The sequence below is a fragment of the Lepidothrix coronata genome, unplaced genomic scaffold, assembly GCF_001604755.1.
Source record: "Lepidothrix coronata isolate B3197 unplaced genomic scaffold, Lepidothrix_coronata-1.0 Scaffold6, whole genome shotgun sequence".
Classification (NCBI taxonomy): Eukaryota; Metazoa; Chordata; class Aves; order Passeriformes; family Pipridae; genus Lepidothrix; species Lepidothrix coronata.
Window position 1 is genome coordinate 295,992 of NW_016690186.1, and position 22,817 is coordinate 318,808.

The 22,817-nt window shown below is 37.3% G+C and overlaps 1 protein-coding gene across 1 annotated transcript in view; it reads right to left on the bottom strand.

Annotated features, from left to right (window-relative positions):
• Positions 1 to 479: 479 nt before the first annotated feature.
• Positions 480 to 22,817, bottom strand: part of XKR4 (XK related 4) — a 218,558-nt gene continuing 196,220 nt past the window's right edge. Inside the window, exon 3 of the mRNA XM_017830994.1 lies at positions 480 to 3,495. Within this exon, the coding sequence (XP_017686483.1) occupies positions 2,549 to 3,495 (947 nt within the window). The 3' untranslated portion in view covers positions 480 to 2,548. The remainder of the gene's footprint in view (positions 3,496 to 22,817) is intronic.

Here is a 22,817-nt window from a genome sequence, read left to right on the forward strand (position 1 = left end):
CATCTTGGATCACAAAGCTTACCATTTGCCTTGTTTGTAAAGAAAACCAGCAATTTTCTTGTGCTAGCTAGCGTTTGATTCTGGAGTGAAGGCTCTACTGAATTTGACAGGACAAAGGACTTGCTTCAAAAACCTTTTTTTAGCAGTTCTTGCAGTGGTAAATTTTTTGACAAAACATGAGTGCTTTTCTCTGAATAATTAGCTATATATATTAGCTATTTCTCTGAATAATTAGCTATATATTCATGGAGAGAAGGGCAATCACTTTGTACAAAGCTTCAGGTTTGGACTATCAAAAAATTGTTTTATTTAAAAAATTATTATAGAGGCAGTTGGCTACTGCTTAATTTGAAAATACCTAAGAAACCCTTGAAGCATGGGTGTTTTCTGATCTGTGTAAAGTTCCCTCTGCCTTGCAGATTCCTGCACTTTCACAGATTCTTTTTGTTTGAGGAACTTGCCCCAGCAAAGAACAACAGGTATCGAACATTTCACTAATAAAAAAAGTCAACATTAAAAATGGTTAATTGAACGCATACAAATAAACATAGTCGGTGTAACCTTGGCCATTTCATAGTACAAATATTCATAATAGGAAAGACTGAAATTAATCCAGCAGCATATACAGCAGTGACTACACTGGATATATCTGACAGTGAAGATTACAATACCAATCATCAGGTCTTCTCCATTCTGACAATGCCATTTACAACAACAACTCTTCAGTTCTGCTTCTCTCTCCTAAAATGGATGGAAATAGTTATAGCAAATTTTTTCTTATGGAATCACTTGGTGTCTTTACAAGCCACTTACATTTGAAACAGGATCCACAGTTTATAGGGTATTCTAAAAGTACCCATGTAGGCTTTCATATAGCATTACACTGCAAAACAAATCCATAATGTGTGAAAACCAGGTTTACATCAACCTGAAAAAGCCATTTGATAAAATTCATGGACCAATTCTTAAAATCTAAGCTATAAAGAGAATGAAATGTATTAAAAGATTTGAGGTTTATAAAAAGTAACCTTTTATACCATATTTTTAGTTTACAAAAATATTGAAATAATCCATGAGTTTTTCACTCTGCACCAGATTTAAAAAAAATACTATCAAATTTTGACTTGCACCTTTAATGCATTTGAAAGCACCATCAGGGGATACTTTTAACATGAAGGATAATACCATTGACTAGATTTAGGGAGGTATTTAAAACCCAAAAGCTTGCAGCAAAGCACTCTATTACAAGAGATTCAACGTAATTTTTAGACGCATCTGGACAAAAGTCTTGAACAGGCAGAAGAGACTCTTCCACATAACTTTCTTATACTTCTGTGAATATACTTACTAAGAGGTGGTTGAAAGCCTTTAAAAGACACCACTTTCACCTTGGGTTGGGAAAAATCAGAGCTGTCTCTACATGTTGAGAACTTGTTTGGTCTTCCCTGCTTCTTTTTCTGGTAGGGCTTGTGCCACTTGTTATCTGTCCCTCAGGCAATATCAACCTTGCAGTTATACAATGTTTGGCACTAGAAGGGTATGGCATGTCACAGTCTCTTGTCACCCCTGCATACATTCACACACTGAATCATGCATTCTCAGTCCTGAAACAGAGAAGTCTCAGTGTGTTCATCTCCTTGTAGCTTCTTCTGAAATGTCTGAATGGGGTCCTCCAAAAAGTTTAGAATGTGAAAACTATACTTCCCTGTTCTTTCACCTTTTTTTTTTTTTTTTGCAAATTGAACACTGAATCATGATTATCATTTAATGTATATCACTACATGTTAGAGCTCCTTATTTCTTCTGAAAACCAGAAGTGAGCTGCATAGGATTTCTGCTGAAAGTAACATCAAGAAGTTAAATTTTATTTTAAAAAGACTTTGAAATTCTACAGAAAACAAACAGTTCTGGCAGTATTAATTTTTATGACCTAATTAATCAAAATTTAGTTTACTTTCCTTTGACAGCCTTACAAACATGACAATGTATCTTTTTAATTAAGAACTATTTTGCATACCTAACCTAACCTTAATGGTTGATTTATGGGAGTGTTGAAAACTATTATGTTCCTATTTTTTTCCCCAGAAAACAGTTTTCATAACAGCAACACTGTGTGCTAGTTTTGTTATTTTTGAAAAGGTATGTTTTTGTTTATTTTTGCCATTGATTATGGAAATATCAATCATTAATTTCTAAAATAAAATGCACTACTGGCTGAAGTTGAAAGCTCTTGATTGGTTGTAAGTACTGTGCAGTTAGAGTTTCATAGCAGCAAGGGGTCGTGGGTGAGTTTCCCCAGCTGAAGTAACTGATCTGTATGTGTGGGTCAAAGTTTTTTTAGGCTTTCAGATGATGCTGCTGTATCAGTGTCCTGCAGACAGACTGCACACAGTGGATCAAATGATAATCATGATGATAGCCAGACTAAGAACACTAGAGCTTGCTTCTCTACTTGTAGTACACAGTTTAGTTATTCCTACGGCCCTACTGTCAACCCTTAATTTGGACTGTAACACTGGAGCTTCTTCAAGCCGTGTTTTTGCTTTGTTTACAATGTGGTTTCATATTCCAAGCGCTCCTGGATAAGGGCATCATCTTTATACTGTAGCCGTGGAGGAGCAGGGGAACATTCAAATGCCAAGATTGCCTTCCTCAGGCTCCTGTCCAACACATGTCTCTCCCATGCTGGGTACCTGTTCCTGAACAGATCAATTTTAATGACAGACTCCTCAATCCTTGGTGGCCGGGATGAAGGTGTGGATGGTGCGGTGGGTCTCACCTGAAACACAGGCACACACCCATCCCTCTCTGCAAATTTTTGATCCCGCTCGCTTGTGACACTCCGGTTGTTGGAGATGGACCTTAGCGTGCTTGTGGCCACTTCTGGGGGTAGGGTGAAGGCAGTGGCAGGGTCCTCACAAGCACAGCTTGGTGACTGCCCAAACCTTGGTCCATTGGGGTGAAAGAAGGCATAGTACATTAACATAAAAACGATGCCCGTTAAAAAGCTGCTGAACACTACACACAGTGCTGGTATGGCAAATGCATCAGAGATTTGAGGGGCTTTGTACAGATACCAGAGAACACTCAAGGCAGTGTTTTCTAAAAGGATGACAAAATAGTAAATGAAAAGCCTACAGCGTGTCCTTCCTTCCTTGACATTGAACCAGCTGAAGATATAGATTATCCCAACAACCATGTCGAAAACTATCTCCTCCCATTTAGTGATGCAAAACTCTGTCTCGCAGTGAACGATCCAGAAGGTCATGATGCACCAATGCAACACGATGAAGATCCCAAAGTACAGCTGGAAAACTGAGGCAAACAGAGCAAAAGTAATGACCCTTGCTGCAATTGTGAAGAAATGCCAGCAAAACTGGATTATAACAGCCATATAACTGATGGGTTTCTTGTCATCACGGGAGTCACGGAGGGCCTTTTGGTAGGAAGCCAAAGCCCAGGCCAGGGATACGAGAGATGCTGCAGCAGTAAGACCTAGGAGGAAACAGGAGATGCAGTTAAGGCATAATTAGTATGTCAGTGGTTGGCTGAAACCGGTGAGATCCTTACTGCTTTAAATACGTTCTACATCATTGACATAATAAAACCTCTTCCTTCTCCTTTAGCTCAGAGAAATAGACCTCAACAGCTGAGATTCCATTGCCCTTACAATGCTGGATACACAAAAACGTGAGTCGCCATCAAACCACACTCTGAACCGCTTCTCTAGCAATTACACATTTGAAACAAATTAACTAATTCACAACTTTGAGCAAGTTGGAGATGGGTGTCTCTGTCAGCTCTGTGATTTAATGAGACCTGCTGTCGTTATTGTTTTCAAGAAAGAATGTGAATTTTCTGATTTTGATAAATCATTAAGGAAATCTAATATAAAGCAACTAAGTCTTTCTAATTAAAATGTCAGCATCATATACATATAAAATAAGTCAATAACAATGTGAGCATAAATCTGCATTTTAAAAATAAATTTATGTAACTCTTGTTACATGAAAATGTAAACTGACTGCTTTACTCTTGCTAAGGGAAAAAAAATGCCCATTTTTATATTTTAAACAGAATTCAAAACTTATTTTCTTTCAGCTGGAAATTAAATTTATTTTAGAAATGTTGGAATTGTCTACTGAATTAAAATTCTGAGTAAAGATGCTCCTAAAGTAGGGGTTTATGATTAATATAGCAATACAGCCATTCTATCTCCCATACATCACAGAACTGCCTACTTACAAGGCCCTAAACTATAATATTTTGGTAAAACTTCAAAATTATTTAAAGAATTGAATATGAAATTATTTCTCATAAGATTTCAAACATTAGTTCTGTGAAAATATAAAAAAATACAAAAATATAAAAACTGTAAAACAATTATTTTTTAAAAAGACCATTTTATATTTATTTTTAATGTGTGTTATTCTTTTCTCCTCAAGGGACTTTGACTCTTGTCTGTAGGTAAATTAAAAAAAAAAAAAGTTAGTTTGAATCTAATTTTTAAACTAATCTGTTACTTCCATACACTACCAGAAACATACCTTACATTCCCATTTCAGAAGTGGTATAGTTCAGCATAATTATTCAAATGCTTAATACTTACACAGCATTCTGTTAGAAATGATAATAATTCTTCTTTACTAGAAGATTAATTTTTATTTACTTACGACTCATATCAACCTGCTTTGTATGGAAATGGGATTTGCAATTGAAATGCGAAATCCCAGCCTTTCAAGCGTATTTATTATTTAAATAAAATTGCAATAAATGTATACAGAGGAAAAATGTATCAAACAATTTATACTTAAAACTGGTTTATTACCAAACCTAATTTTACATACAGCTAATGAATGAATTCATAAGTCTCAGCATCCCAGACTGAGAGTTTATTCATAGACCATTTAAAGATAATGATGCTTCAGCTTATTCTATTTCTAAGCAGTTCCTTAACTTTGAACTAGTTATTGAAGTAAATCAAACTGACATGAAGAAAACATTTCTTTTGTCTGCTGTTAAAAGCTGTTTAATCATTTCAACAACCTTTGGTTCTGGATGTATAGCCAGGATTTTTCTTCCCTGTTCAAGAATATATTACTTAACTATTATAAATTTTATGAAATTTTATTAATATAGGATGGTAAATTTAAGCTGAAATACATATTGCTATTTACTTCAGAAAAAAAAGAGGTTATTTTAAAACAGAAAAATGTAGGTTATGGAAATACTACCTGATTCTGACGGAAAAAATTCTATTTAAGCAATTCACCTGGTTTAACACATCAAGATTTTGCTCAGTAAGTAGTACAGAGAGATTAACTTCTTTCAGGAGGGACTGTATTTGCCAGTGTTTCTCCCTCAGTCACCGGCAGGGTGCTAATAATGTTGTGAGCTCCCATGAATTTAAAATATCTTTGTTTTAAAAATAATAACAAACAATCAGCAGAAATATAGAGCAAACTTAGGATTCCAAGGAGAATTTTTAACAAAACTTCATCATTTTATTCCCCACGTAGATGCCTGGATGACAAAACACCAGCGTTACTGCTGGAATCCTCCTTCACGGAGAAAATAAGCTATCAGCAATGAAGACAGGAAGAAGACATGGTGTAAATTGCTATTTTCATTTCTGACTTGTATGTATGTTTTCTCACACTGGGCGGCCCTTCTGTGTTTGTTATCTCTGAAGACAACACTACGATCTGAAAATGTAAGTTCTTGTTTTCCTGTAGGAATGTTTTAATTATTGAAAAAACACAGTTCGTTTCCCTCATGAAGTGAAAAGTTTGGAAAGGTAGATGAATAGGATAGAGGGTAAAAGAATCTTTCAATACAAATGAGCCACTCTGAACAAAAGCTCAAAAATAGCATTATCAGCACAGGAAAAAATAATGTGAGCGAGAAATCCGCATGTTTTCTTTGCAAATGTAACTTTAATGACCTCACGCACTCCCCCTGAGGTTTGTAGAGATATCATCAGTTTTGCATTAGGAAGTGTAAAATCATTCAATAATGCACACAGAATATAATGGTAAATTCATAGGAATTTCCAGTGTTCCAATGCTAATTAATTCATAGTCATTGCTGGGACAGAAAGAAGCAAGTACAATAGTAATGTAATTCTGTTATTTAAATAGTCATTAATAGGGAATCATCCTTTGCTTTTACAGAACAAACTCAGGGATATTGGCAAACAGGAGAGAAAGGAGACAAGGGAATGTACAAAAGGAAAGAACTGTCAGTTAATGTATTGTGTATCTACCCTTGTGCTATTGGCAATGGTGTTAGGGATATAGAATTAAGATAAGGTTAAGCACTTCATAGGCTCCATCTGTTCCTCTTTATTGATGAGACTAAGCACTAAAGAATTATTAAAAGTAAATTAATAATGAAAACAATAATGTAAAAGTGATGCAAATGGCAGTTTGCTAATAAATGTCACTATATCAGTAATTCACGGGGAGTGGTCAGAGATAAAGTGAATTATTGTAGCACTGAATGGATAATTCATTAATTAGAACCTATTGATGCAGTTGCTGAGTATGTATTTGGATAAACCTCTTTATCCCTACTTCAAAAGAGGAACTAAAATAAATTCCTATTACTGTCAAACCAAAACTTTAACAAGTCAGGAAGTTAAAGTCTGCAGTCAGGAAGGCTTATTTGCCACCCAGAAATGTACAGAAATTGGATGTGATCTGTGGAGCCACCATTCATGAGGAACAAGAACCAGCTTTGCTGCTTGCTCAGCTGCAGCCTATGTACACTTTTTGGGTGCTGCAGCAGCTTTATGGTGTATTTGACAGCCTTGTATTATGAGTCTTGTATTTAGGGTCTTGATCTCAGAAATTAAGATTAAATAGCCATTCCCAGTGAATATATACACAAGCAATTGTATGCTCATCCTTTACAGACTGCTGAAAGAACAGGAAAATTCTCTAAAATGGCCTTAGGAAGCATGAAACATGTTCCTGGTTCTTTCTTTTCTGAAGCTGAACCTTCAAATATTTTTTCCACAGTATGTGATTTGGTCTCTAAAGTTCTGTTTGTAAAAGGAAAGAAATACAGGCTTTCCATAGGTAAAGCATCACTTTACAATTTGCATCAGGCAAATGATGCTTTCGTCTGTTTCTAAAATGGACACCTGACATACTCTAAGTAGCAATGAATGGGAGTGGGATTGTATGTACCCACTTTGCAGCTTAGCCCATCAACAACAGTCAGAATAGTGAGAAAATAATAGATTGTATCAAGACAACTTTCTGCTAGGAACTAATTATAATCTGTTTTGAGTGAAAAATACAGTTTAACCTTTTTTATTCTGTTAAGGGTTTGTATTATTTAATTATGTTATTTGTATAAAGGAATGACAACTTTTTATTAAGATGAGTTTCAGATATTCTTAAGATAGTACACTATCTGTCTGATAAACAAAGAACAGAACTGCCTTGACTGAATTATAAGTTTAATTTTTCCCCCGGAAATTATTAATTTCTCCAAGATGTGTTTGCATTTTATAGAGTGAGGCATATCCATACTGATAATTTAAATATAAAATTTGATACACTGCAATGAGCTACACCTCCTTAGAGACAAGATAAAAAACCCACTAACATGACTTTCACAAATGAAAGCAAATATATGTGAGGGAAAAGAGAATGTATACAGAGATGAATACATTCACAAATGTAAGATTTCAGGGAAGCAAGCGAGCCCAAATAACTACAGGAGAGCCAATGAAATTCTTCTCAACAGTATTTGTGAGAAATCTGAGTGAAATATTTTGTTCATGGGCAAACCAAATAGAATTGCTCACAACACATAGGGGCTTTCTATATTACATCTCTGCATGGCAATTCACAACTTAGTTGTATCTTGCTAACACCTCTACCTTTGCATGATATCCCACAATATAATCTTTAGACTGGAGTGTAGCTGAAAAAAATACAGGTCTCATTCTCACAGTAATTTTATTTTACTCCTAATTTGTACTTGAGATAGTAAAGGCATATTCAAGTCCATAAATCACTTTTTTCTAATCACATCAGTCCATAAATCCTATATAGCATAAGTACAGAACAGCTTGAGTCAGCTGGAAAGCATATAAATGGATGAACTGATCACAGAAAATGCTCCTTAACATTCAACCTGATTTCAGAAATCAAACTACTACCAACTGTGTCTGTCTCTGCTTCATCCTTCCTTTTAAACTTGTGCTCATCTCACCGTATCTTGGAGTAAACTTATCTAAAAGCAGGAATACCAAATGCAGAAGGACATCTGGGCATGACAACATTTTCTGGGTTCTGGGACTATGAAACATTATTTTAAGAAAGCCTATTTTATGAGTTTCCTACTCAGCTGGAGAGGTGCTGATAGATGCATCCAAGCTTCCAGGTGCTTCTCTGAATCAAAGCCAAGGTTCTCTAATATTTGAATCTTAGTCCTGTAGGAAATAGCATATCATGACTGCATCGTTCCAGCTTCAGAAAATGTCTTGCTGTATTTACACAACTTTTGCTATGTTGCTGTGCTAGAGATTCACATGGAGGCAGGCTTGCAGGCAGCTTGACAATTGTCTATGGGTTTCTGCACTAATTCTTTTATTCCCATACACAGTACAGCAATGTATGGCATGGTGTACATACTGTGCTTCCATACATGGTTTAGTACACAGGACGCTTTGCATGCTTTAAGGGCAGCTATTGATGACATCAAGGACCATAATGTCCAGGTCATCAGTATGTGTTTCATGCTCATGAGTTTCACTCCCTGACCAATACTGTGAGGTGAAACCTAAAGACGAATCTTACCTTTTTTATGCTTTCCTATTATCTAAAGGGATAATAATATAAACTCTCCCCCTCACCTGGGTTATTCCCTCATAAGCTTGTTGCCAAGATAATCCTATTACTTTCCCATGTCAGCAAGTTTGTCATATATTAGCTGCCCTAAATCAAGATCAAAAGCATTCTGTTCAATTGAAATAAGCTGCCTGAGGTCAGAAAAGGACTTTGTTCTTCTTTTTTAAGTGCCACTAGATCTGATTCTGTCTAGAAAGAAATGCTACCCTACTGTAACATTCCATTTCTCTAGTTTTACACTCAGACTGTTTGCTACCCACAAACATGGGACTGTCAGTGTCTGAGGATGAGTCTCCAGTAGTTCACATTTCCAGTTTTTGCCACAGGCTGCATTCACAGACAGGGATTTTCAGGGCAGCATAGACGGTTTCATCAGCTTGCCAACATTCAGCTCAGCTTTCTCCCACAGTATACCGAGGCAGGGTAACAGCATAAGGGGTGACAGGAACTCTTCCTTGTTGAAATTCAAGTCAGTATTATGCCTGATATTACTTCTCCTACGTGTTATGTAATTATCATAGAACATGCTAGCATATATAGGAATCCCATGATTCCTCTCAGCTGCTTTCTATAGATAGTACTGGTGAGACAGCTTCCAGCTGTTTCTTTCATTTGGCTCACCACAACAACTTACCATTGCCTCGGAACTCTAGAAACATTCTATATATTAATGTTACTTTCAACCTTACTTATTTTACCTACTCCTATTTTTTTACCATCAGTGGTTTGGATTCTGCATAGACAACCCAGGTCAACTGACAAGAGTTTGGCTTACTGCACGTATCTTGAGCAGATTCTTAGGGTCTTTACAAGACACCTGTCTAATGATTTATCTCTTACTGCACTCAAGGTAATATTCATCTTAGCAAATCTAACTGTTAGACATAATGTTGAGAAACTTCTGCAGAGCAGCAATCCTGGTCATAGCTTTAAATACATGAATGATAGTCATAATTTTATTTCAAGATAACATCAAGAACAGTTCCCCTTTGCCTTGCCCCTAGTTCCAAACTAATTCTTTTACCCAAACTTTGGTGTATTTCAGGAGTTCTCTTACAAACTATGAATCAAATCAACACAGATAAAGAGAGTCAACTTGCCATGCAGGGACAACAAGAACCATGAAATCATTTTGCCTGTTAGGAATCCAAACTTAGACTTCCGTACTTTCACAGCTAGACTCGTCTGTTAGGCAATTTGGTAACTTCTATTCCAGTGAAGTATGTGCAGCACAAACATACCCACTGACTCCAGGCTCATTTCCATGATTTCTACATTTCTTCTCAGGCTTTCAATGCCTTGAGGTTGCTGCAAGTAGCTTACAGAAATCAAGGGATTATCTGGAGAATGCAGCAACCCCAAGCAGAACAAAACCCCTGCCATTAGCTCTTGAGAAGAAACATCATGACAACATAATGCTAAGCTAAATATAGGGCACCATCTATGGGAGAAGGCTCCACCTGCACTGCTCTGTCCAATGTACTGCGTATATGGACACCTTCCATGAAGTCAGTACCAGCTGCAGTAGCACTTGTCCCTGCCACCCAACAGGAGAAAGAGAAAAATATATAGTTTACTGTATTATACTATATTTTATACCTGTAAAAATCCTGTTAAAACATAAGTTTTGAGGAAATGCCTTTCTGTTGTTCCACATTTTTGTGATTCTGCCTATACTCTTCTGTTGAGCTTTGCTTAGGCAGCTTCTGAACAAATTTTATCCTGGTATATTTGAGTGATTTGTAGGAACCAGGCACACAGATTTCCATTTTATGGCCACTAATAAGATCAACTGGAACTGTTTTATTGGCAATGCTTTGGAAAAATATTCAAGTGAAAAAACCCACAAAAGATGTACACAGTAAATGCCATTTAGACGATTTTAATCTTCTATGAAAACAATTATTTTTTTTTAGGAATATACAACTTTTTAAAAAAAAATACACTGTACTTAACCTACAAGAGTGTTTAAGCATGAATAGGGAGAAAATTAGTATTAATATTAATATTTGTTTCTTTTGTAAAGTCATTGTATCACCTGTCCAAAGGTTTGTATGCTATCCCTCCCAGCTTGCAGGGCAGGGACCTGCCAGACCCTAGTGGCTGTCTTGGGGCTGCTGCAGGTGTGGGCTCAACCCACACATCAAAGTATGGTAAGAAATTAAAACTTCCAAATAAAAACTCTCAAAGCAACAATACAAAACTAGAACTGAAAAGGTACAAAATTTGGAAATAAATCTGTTGAAGTAAAAACATGGTGGTGCCAGAAATAGTATTGGTTTCCTAATCAATTCTCCATAAAACTGTTTTCTAATGTACTGGGTGTCTATGCTCAAGTGCTGGCATGGGGACACAGGGGGTGGCCTCATGAGGAGAGGCCAGGGACCTGCATCATGCCAGACACAGATGGCTCCAACCAGTTTCCAGCCAGCTCCAAAGTGAGACACCACAGGACACAGCCAAAACCATCAGCCAAGATGGTAGCACCTCTGGAAAAAATATTTAAGGAAGAGCAAAAAATCCTGGTAGGCAGAGGAGAGGGGAAAGAAGGACATGAGAACAGCAGTATAAACATTAGGGTGAGAGAATAAGGAAAGGGAGGAGGTGCTCCAAGCCCCTGTGGGAGAGAACCATGGTGGGGCAGGTAATTTCCCACCACTTGTGAAGGACCATGAGGGAGAAGATATACACCCTTCAGCACATGGATACGGAAACAGTGGCCCCTGGAGAGCCCACATCGGAGCAGGTTTGTCTTGAAGGAACTATATCTTGTAGGAGGGATCATGCTGGAGCAGAGGAAAAGTGTGAGGAGAAAGGAGCAGGAGAGATAAACTGTTACTGACTGATTGCAACCCCCCCATTGCCCATCACCCTGTGCCACATGGGATGGGGAGGCAGAAGGGTCAGGGATGAAGGAGTGAAGCTGATGTTGGTAAAAGTGGGATATAGGGGGAAAAACTTGTTTTATTTTGTACCTCTGTTTCTCACTATCCATATCTGTTTTCACTGGCAGTATAGTAAATAGGTTTTCCACAAGTTGAGTCTGTTTTGCCTGTGATGTTAACTGCTAAGGGATCTCCCTTTACTGCACCCCACAAGGATTTTTATCCTGTTTTTTTACCCTTCCCTGTTGAGCAAGGGGAGTAAAGGAGCAGTTGGGTGGGTGTCTGAGTGCAATCCAAGGTCAACACGTCACATCTAATCACCTCATGCCAATATATTTTTGCATGCACAAACCACGCATATGGTCATTGCTTGAGGGGCCAGATTGTACCTTCTCATTCCAGGACTGCTCAAGAAAAAGGTTTTTTTCCTTGCACAGGGATACACGGAATACACCTCAAATTTATGTAAACCCTCCTTCCTCTGAAGGGTGTTTTGCCACCTACCAGCACCCTACAAGGCAGCACTGGCTGCCTCAAAAACTGGTTGTCGGTGAATATAAAAGCTGTCACATTATTTCCTGAGATTTAATGAAAGGATGAGGGAGGAGAATGTACCCAAGAGAATTAGAAATTTACTACATATACAATTTTTCTATGTCTGTAGAGAATAGTATAAATTCTGAAAAAGGAAGTACATATCAACATTTTTTTAGTGTAACTTAGTCACAACCAATTTACTATTTTTTTTTATAGTGAAACAAGGAAAAAAATTCATAGTTCCGTAATGTGTTTCATAGATATGGAAATATATTTTAAGTGAGATAGCACAGTTGCAATCAGTGTGAACGCAATACAAGCCACAGAGCATTGCCTTATGAACACTGAGTGAATCCTTTGTGTTCAAACAAGTGATTAAGAATTCAAAAGTTTAAAACAAGGGAGAAAACATTCTTCCAAAGGATATTTACCTTGACTTTAAAAATGTACATTTTTTTCAGTCTGACTTTATCTACCTTTGGTTTTCAGCCACTGAATTGGCTGAATTTCTGTAGGGTTCAAACGAATTCATCATAATATTTCATGGACCATCAGAATTTTAAAATTAAAGGTTTCCAGGACATCAGTTTTACACTTAGAAGCCCTCAGTACCCTTGAAAGAGTATAATGTCAGGGCATCCTTAGAAACATGTCTTTCTTTCTTTCTTTCTTTCTTTCTCTCTTTCTTTTTCTTTCTTTCTTTCTTTCTTTCTTTCTTTCTTTCTTTCTTTCTTTCTTTCTTTCTTTCTTTCTTTCTTTCTTTCTTTCTTTCTTTCTTTCTNCTTTCTTTCTTTCTTTCTTTCTTTCTTTCTTTCTTTCTTTCTTTCTTTCTTTCTTTCTTTCTTTCTTTCTTTCTTTCTTTCTCTCTTTCTCTCTCTCTCTTTCTCTCTTTCTCTTTCTTTCTGTCTCTTTCTCTCTCTTTCTCTCTCCCTCTTTCTCTCTTTCTTTCTTTTTTTCCTTTCTTGGGGAGGATAACTCCTCCCCTTCTTAAGATGCAATGACACTATAGAGACCAGGGTATAATGTACAAAGAAGACTTGATGACTAGTGGTATGTCCAAGCAGATATTTCTAAATTAATACAACATTTGTATATTCAGTTATCTAAAGACTAAATGTTGGAAGAGAACAGAATGTTTGAATTTCCATAGAAATGTCAACAACATGGACAAGGCAACTTTAAAACAAATTTTAAATAGCTGAAGACAATTTTCCTAAGCCTGCAATGAGCTTGTGAAAGATACATATTTTTACGATTAACCAAGTCTTCTGACGTGTTTTCCACCAGCATCCCACAAGCAAAAGAGCTTGAAATGATCATATTGCCTGCAATATGGTGGGACATATTTGAAATAGTATCTGGCAAATTCAAACTCTCTCTTCTAAGTATTTTTTTCAAGAGATGGTGAGTATCATAGAATACAAATAGCAGTATCACACTGGCTCTAGAAATGTTTGCTGAGATTTGGAAGAGGAAGGGCTAAATCAGTATTTCAGATACACCAGATATCTTGAGATTTTTTGGTTTGTTTGTTTGTTTAAGATATTGCACTAGCGGTGGCCAGCAGCCAACACAGAGAAGACTAGAAGCCAAGATGAATTTTGGCATGAAAAATATCCCAAATACCTTATACTAAGTTTTATTACAAATCAATGGGATGGGACAAGGACACTGACAACAAAATACTGACTCCACGAAAAAAGATAGCATGGGGCTATCATTCCCCTTAAATCTCCCTAAATCATAATTTTAGGATTGGCTTTCAGTGGTTTATAGGGTCATATTGGCTTTCTGAAAGGGGATAAATTTCAGCCCTCATTAAGCAACTGATATTTCTCCCACTTGCACATTAAAGTCAGTCTGAAGTTAGTACCTTATTTGATATAATTTGTCTAAGAAATATTTTATATATGTAGCATTTTTTGTGTTTGCCTTTTAAGCTTCTCTAAGCTTTTCATCTATGAAGAGATGTTGAGGATAATGTCTGATATGGGGCTCTGGGATAAAAAGCAATTATCATCACTCTGAAAAGGAAATCAATTTAGTATTTGTGCAATCCCTCTTAGCAAAGGGAAAACTGGAGCTGTTAGCTCTGCCTGGTACATGATGCTGTAGAAGTTTCCCTTGGATCAAACTGAAATATTATAGTCCTCACTCTTTGCCATGTTTCTTTCACTTTGAAAAAGTTCAACTGTATTTTCACAATAATTCATTAAATAGACTTATTTTTCTGTTAGTGGAAAAACAATCACTAACCTCTTCTCCTTCATCCCAAAAGAAAATTCATGGTTTCACCTACTGTGGAGACAATGTAACTTTAAGCAAAGTCTAACAAACTGAATTGAAGTGTATTCTGGAGATTAATTCAGCTTCCAGCTCATGCCCAGCTTTGGATTTTTTTAGATTTCATATTTATGTCTTTGTTTTCAATATTAGTTACAAAGCTATTCTTTATCAGTAACAAAGCTCTACAGCTATATTTCTACGTATTTCTGATATAGTTAGAATATATCCACACAATATACATGGGTAAATATTACATGTCTCTGTACATTTTTTATATATGGTATATTTACAGTTATATACTACATGCAGACAGATAAACTGGCATAATTTTAAGACACTGAGCAAAATAATGACTCAACATTTCCTCCAAAAAGCTTTTCCAATATTTATCTGTGGCTTGTGCCAAAAACTTACACCTTGTTGCAAGTTTAAATTAATCTAATTTCCATTTCTGCTGCTTGTCTAGAAGACTGAAAAGTTCCCTTGGCTCCTGTCATTAAACATTTTTTTTATGTATAAGTACCCAGAGAGAGTGATTGAGTTACTTTTTCAACGTTTTCCCAATATTCTGGGCTCATCAGTTCCTAAAAGACTTATGTATCAATGGTTGATTCATGGCCCCTGGGACCATTTAATTCCTCAACTTTGAATTTCCTTCAGTAGCTCCATCCTCCAGGAAGTGTGAGACACACAACAGGGCACAGTTCTGTGGTGGTATTATTGGTGTTCACAGTGGCATGATCACTTCAGTGTGTCTACTGTGTATTTTTCTTCCTCTTCATCCGTGGATCAATATAAGGTTCAAGGCCACAACTTAACACTGGGATCTCACAAAAAAAAGCCCTTCTATCTGCTGGCTGCTATGCCATCTTCTGAATTACTGATTTTTAAGACAGAGATTTTCCCAGCCTATAAGTATAATCTGTGTTTATGATTGTCAAATACACTTTTCTGTATTAAAACATAATTAGTTGGTTGCGATAATTTTGACCAAATTATTCAGATTAATCTGTGATGGTAGTTATACTAAAGAATATTAACTACGCTCGCATCTCTGTGCAAAAGCCTGGAAAAACGTAACCAGTCACTGGAAACCCAGCCAGCAAATAATATGCATTGTCATCCATAAGGCTACCAAACAAGATGAGAGCAAGGACAGGTATTTAATAGGTGCTACTAGGCACTTCCTCACTCATTCTTTCTTAATTTTAGTATACATCTAGATGACAGATTTTAGCCCACTTTATATGAGCTCTACTCATTCCTACTTCAAGATCTCAAGTGATTTTAAGTCCTATGAACTTTAAAAAAAATATTTTTACATTATTCATTATTGTTGCTGTCATCATTCTAACTTGTAAGCTTGTCAATGAATTATCACAGGTCTGAGTAACAATACCTGAGTAAAAAAAAATAAAAAGTTTGCAGAATTCTACTATCTAGCTTCTAATTCTTTGTTACCTGAGTACACAGTTGACATTTCTATTATTTTATACTGAATTAAAGTCAGGCTAATCTATACTTCTTTTTAGTTATGTGCATCTTTTCTTTTATAATTTTTAGATTTGTTTCTTTATGCATCTGCACATCAGTCTGCTCCATGGTCATTGTTAAGAATGACCAAGTGATTTCAACAGAATTTGACAAAGAAACAGATGTCTGAAAGATACTAAATTCTGTGAAATTCAGGGAAAACAGCAGCTAGAGGAGGGCCCAAAGAAATGTTCCCACTTAAAGTAAAACAGACTTCAAGCATTTCATTTTTATGCCTGAATTTTAGGCATTTTTATGCCTTCAGGCATTTTTATTGCAACAGCTAGGGACCAATTAGTAAGTGAATAAATATGTTTCTGGCAGCTGGCAAATCCACATAGATGTAACTTTGAGGTAATCCCAGCAGATACTGCCTCTTAGCCATCCAAACCCAAAGTCATGAGAGAGAAATAGGAATAAGGCAGTGAGTGAACAATATATTGTGGCAACTCAGGGGATCTGATAAAAAATTGGATATATTTTCAGGGCAGGAAATGAGGCTTCATTATTTTTGCTGCTTGAAGAACCTATATTAATAGGTACTTTGCATTTCTAGGACTCATCTGCTTCTCCAATATTTTGTTAAAAATTAATGTTTCTGTGTTTATAGACGTCCACAATTGGGTCCTCCAAACTGGAGATGATATAGCTAAGGCTGGACATAGAACATAAAGAGGGCTCTGCAAATGGAACTCGAAGACTCAGATTATATTTTAGAGGTTACTGAGCGTGTACTTCAAAAAGCAAATAAATGGATATTAGTTTTATAGTAGTATGACTCTAAATCAGATTCTTTGCAGACACATTAGGTATGCCAGTCAGCTGCATACCTAATATTTATTTGATTTATTGTTTTTTTAATACGGTATGACAGCAGATTAACAAGGTATTTTTCTGACACTGAAGATGATCAAGAAGTTATCAATTAACATCACTGGAACATTTTAACAAACAGAATAACAAGTATTCAATCTACAACAGTAACCTAACTAAACAATTTGAAATAAAAATCCAGTCTTTTCTCAACAACTGATAAAAGCCCTGAAGCAGTAGCTTTAAACCTACTGGTGAATATACCAGATGAGCAAAATGCCTCTACTTTGGTCCACCTTATTAATTCTGGTTTGGAGAGGAAATGGGATAGTGTGTGTGCCCATGACTGGGGGAAGGTTATGTTATTTCCCTTCAGCTTTGGTAGTTTGGATGTGCGCCTGTAAACAACTCTTTATTCAGACTGCAGGAAGAAAGCTTATCTCTGCTACTACTACATTGAGATAACTCATTCCTCTCAGTCAATTATAAACATAGCTACTCTTTAGAAAAAAAAGTTCATAGAAAGCCCTCTGAGCCATGCCACAAATACACTGTCAAACAAAGAATCAAAACCAACACCATGACAAATTTATATCACATTTCAAGATTTGAAAGGTAATATGAAAATATGCTTCAAGGAGTTCAGATTCCCAGTTACAGAAAAAAAAGTGCCACGATCTATTTGAGTACATGGTCTTCCACAGAGAGATGAAATAAATAGGCAAATTATTTTTTTTTTTTTTTAATAATTGCAGTTCTTACTAGAGCAAATGCAAAATAACTTTCCCCAAACACTCAGGCACTGGTGGGAAGACATATTTCACATTAATCAGAACTCCATTCAGGATGGATGTAGATTGTCTCTATGTTTCTACAAGTTTTAATGTCAGGATACCAAAATGAGTTATATTTTGAGCTACTAGTATTTAGTTTGAACTCTTAGTGCTTCATGGCCTGGTTATGCCCTACTGAATTTAACATATTTCTATTGCTATTTTTCTATTGCAACACTCTTGCAATAACCTAGAATATTAAATTATTAATTTTTTTTTTATATAATCTTAACCTGATTTGGGAGGCAGGAGACAGAGAGATTTTGTCTTGATTATGATTAGAACGGTATATGAATATGAAGTTATATAGATATTTTCCTTATTCTGTTCTTGAAAAGTAATGTTTATCGAGGGGCAAGACTGTGATTCAATCTATGCTTGGTCAGATACTCAATGCTTCCTTTCCTCTACCAAAATAACCATAAGCTATAGCTTAAACATCTTGTCCATTTCAGTTCTGCATTTTTTCCTTCCACTGCTTCTGACCCTAAAAGGATTCAGCATCACCTCCCTCCCAAATTTGCCAGAGGTAACTTCCTTGTCACTTCATGTGCAAGGTTTTCAAACTACTCTTTTCTCAATGCTCCTCATATTTCTTGCTTTTCCATAGGTTTCCCAGCTCCTGTACTTATTTTCTGTAGAGGTGCTCCAAATCCTTAGCCCTCCTCCTCCCTCCCTATGCCCACCTCATCTGGTGTCTCCACAGTCCCCATGCTCATCCCAGCAATGGGACAAGCCCAGGCCTCTGTTTTTGGATACAACCCCTTGATGACAGGAGTATTGAGATCATAGCTGCCTGGTTCAGGAATGTGTTGTGGTCCTCTGTAAAACCAGACAGCTAATGTCATGCTCTCTTCTCTTGGTGGCAGCATCTTGTCCCACCAACTCATTGCTCTGGTTTCTGGACTATTTGTAGTCACACACAGGTCATACCTGTTTGTTGTTCTTCAGGCTTTCCCCCCCAGGCCACCTCATCTGCTTTCCTCAAATAGCCAGATCTTTTCAAAATCCTGTTAAATAATTCTGTGTTGTTTTTTTTTTTTTTTTTAAAGATCCTGCTACAGCAATGAAATCCATAAGAAACTAAAATTCTCCTTAATTTTAGGGAAAATTTTCTTTTGTTACCTGCTTCATATTTTAATATGAGATGTCATATTGAGGACAAAGGTCTGCTTGTGTAACTGTCAAATTAGCAAGGGTATTCACTTCTTCCTGCTTTTTCCAAAGAAGCCTTCGTTACCCAGGGCATTTCAATTCACTTTCTTCTGTTCTGACTAGCTCTCCTATTTGCTGAATTATGTTATCAGAATAATCCCTGCCCTGTGTCTCTATACATTTTTATTACCTCTCTTTCTCATAATGACGTGAGAAGAATCTGAATACAATAGTCAAGTAATCAGATAAAGTTCCATAGAAGGCAGGAATTTATTTGTAATTATTTGCTGTCACATTATATTTCTGTCTGCGTTAAAATAATTAATGCTATTCACAGAGCATCCAGATCCATAAATTCATAATTTAATATTAAAATAGATAAAGTCATAGGCATGATCTCAACACAGATTATTCTCAGTGCAAAGAGTTCATAAACTGCATATCTTAGAAGCTTATGGGAAATGCGAGTGATGTGTGTACAAAAACCGCTGTCTGACAATATTCAGTTAGTAAAACACATTATTTCTGTCCCCAGTATAAGACTCCCTCTCCTTTATCCATGCTGAAGAGGTGACAAAACTTCCTCTTATAGCTCCATTGTATTCCTCTAAGCTCTTCAAGCTGAGCAACATATTAGCTCCCAGAATGTGCGTTTTCTATGAATAGGACATTTAACAATACTTTGCAGATCTAACATCTTTTCTCAAAATATTTTAGTATTCTCTGTAGTCATTACATTATCCTTAAAATAGCTCATGAAGAATGTCAGTATGACATCCATTTACCTGCTGCATGAACCAGGGAAAAAGGAACTGAATGATTTGCCTCAAATATCAATGTACAAAGCCTTTTTAAGAGGAGGAACCCAGGAGTTTTAAAGCAGAGTCTATTATCATAGCCACAAAGAACATGCCTCCAATGGCACCTCAGTACCACTTTGCAGCAGGCTCCTCGGCTAAACTTTCCAACAACGAATTAGCTGTCTGCATCGGTGCTGTGCTTATCAGTGGACTTGAGCACCACTGCCCATGAGCCAGCACCACAGTCCATGCCTGCACTGCAAGCTAGCTTATCAGCACCGAGTTGGATCTTTGGAAACTTGTTTCCTCAACAATCAGGTCACTAAAAAGATAAAACCCAACTTGTATATTTTGGAAGCCAGGTGAGTACTGCTCAATCTATCTAAAGCAACTGGGCTTTGAAAATAGGTCAAAGCATCAAGGAGAGAATGTTTTCAAATGAGCCTTCAACACTTTTAGGCAGTGACAGGGATTTCATTCGTACAAGTACTCGGCTACCGCAGTTACAATTCAGAATTATCACAATTTCCATTTCTCAAAAGCTATATAAATAAAACTCTTACCAACCTAGCAGCTTTCTATATCCTTGATCAAGAAGTGCTTAATTTATCCTCTTGCAAGTGCAGGTGAAGTTCTGTGCCTGTGCTCACCCAAAACAGAGTTTAACCACTATCTTTCAAGCATACTGAGAATGCCTGCCTTTGGGTGAGCATGAGAGACATTTTGCTGGAGCTTTTCCAACCTTAGATGTCATTCATAACACTGTCACAGTGGTGACAGATTTGTTCAAGACTTCACATTTGTGCAAACAAACTTCTAATGGGTTTCATGCTAATTCACTGGCAGTAACTATTAGGTGAACTAATTCTCCTTAGATTGGTTTTACAGAGGTGTAAAATTTCAATAGTTTTCCTCATCTGAAGGAGACTTGAGGATCAGGTATTTATGAGCATAAATTCTATGGGTCATTAGCAGAATTGGGTTCACTATATCCTTATGGGCCTTTTAAAAATATCTTCTCTGATAAGCTTAGCACAATTATTCAATCCAACATTGTGACTTGAATTTATTATTTCTAGCCTGCACCTGGAATGGGGCAACCCTGGATTTTCATACAGACTGGGGAATGAGGTGCTGGAAAGCAGTGCCATGGAAAGGGACCTGAGCGTCCTGGTCGATGGCAAGTTGGATATGAGTCAGCAGCGCCCTTGCAACCATTAGGGCCAACTGTGTCCTGAAGGGCATCAGGCAAAGCATTGCCAGCTGGTTGAGGGAGGGGATTGTCCCATTCTGCTCTGCACTGGGATGGCCTCACCTTGAATATTGTGTGCAGTTTTGGGAGCCACAATATCAGAAAGATACAGAGCTGTTAGAGACTGTCCAAAGGAGGGCAATGAAGATGGTGAAAGGCCTTGAGGGGAAGCCGTATGAGGAGCAGCTGAGGTCACTTGGTCTGTTCCGCCTGGAGAAAAGGAGGCTGAGGGGAGACCTCACTACACTATACAATTTCCTTGTGAGGGGAAAGGGAGGGGCAGGCACTGATCTCTTCTCTGTGGTGACCAGAGACAGGACCCAAGGGAACAGCCTGAAGTTGTGTCACGGAGGTATAGACTGGATATTAGGAAAAGGTTCTTCACCTAGAGGGTGGTTGGGCACTGGAACAGGCTGCCCAGGAAAGCACCAAGCTTGACAGAATTCAAAAGAGTTTGGACAATACACTTGGGCATATGGTGTGACTCTTGGGGATGGTCCTTTGCAGGGCCAGGAGTTGGACTCAGTGATCCTTGTGGGTGCCTTCTCCGATGGATTAGTGGGATGGGGGAGACCTCCAGGCCTTAGGCTGCTAGCCCCATTACCTACGAGGTGAATGCCCTTCCCCCTGCCCCTGCACGTGGCCCAGCGACCCTGCAAGGAGCACGCACAGACCACCAGGGAAGGACGGACGAAAGAGAGAGTTTATTGTGGGGAAGGGGTTTATAAGGCTTTTAGGAGGGTCAAAAGGGGGCCAATCACAAGTTCAGGGGCACAGAAAAAACCAATCAGGTAAAGGGTCAACAGCCAACAGGAAGGGGTTAACAAGGACCGATAAGAAACACCTCAGAACACTTTCCCAGGACACCTTGTATGAGAGACAAGTCCCTCACAGGGGGTGTCGGGAAGAAGAAACAGTAATCTTGCAGAAAATACAAAAAGCCATTTTGAAAACATGTTTAAACCACATTAAAAACTTCTGTTTCTATAACATTTGAGCTGTTTTCTTCTTTTTCTTCACTAGTCCATCTCTGACAGGACTTCTTCCATCCTGCATAGCAAATCCATTGCCACAGCCTTCCAACCTGGTATATTCTGTGGTTCTGTGATTCCAGCACAGTCACCTCTGGAACTTCAGTACTTGTTGGCATACTCTGCTGTTTAAATAGCAATTGGATTAAATCCATATTTTCTGAAATATTCAAGATGAATGGAGGTAAGGATTTGTCACTTGTCTTTAAAAACTTCTTTTGTATCTTTAGAAAACAAGCAGCAGTTTTATTGGCATATTTGCAAGTAGAATATTAACAAATTTCTCCAGCTCTACAAAAACTAATGTGTATTAGGTATCAGCAACCTGAACTGAATTATTACTGCATGGTAATAATGTCCTCAAAATAGAAGTCTATAATGTAAGCACTTAAGCTCACATAAGGAATGCCAGGCTATCATACAATTCTTATTCTTCACAGTGTATAATTACAGAAATGGAAGAATATTCTGGGCTTGCAGTTTCTCTATTGTTGGACTGCTTGGTAAACTTGACTGGCAGCTTTTCTGTTACTTTTTTATTTAACCAACAGGGAATCAAGTCATGCAGTAACTTTGAGTGACAGCTAAAGAAAACTGACTAATAAGCACACTGCATTTTAAAAATGCAAACACCATCCAGAAAAAGGAATTGAAGTAGCCAATTTGCATAATAAATGACTTTATAAGGCAGGCATGATAACAGAACAGGAAAAATGGGATGCCAATCCAGTGGGCTGCATGTAGCAGGCATCCACAGCACAGGTTGCCTTTACATCTCAAAAGGCAAATGCCACATATCTTGGCTAAAGTGCTAATTAATTAAAT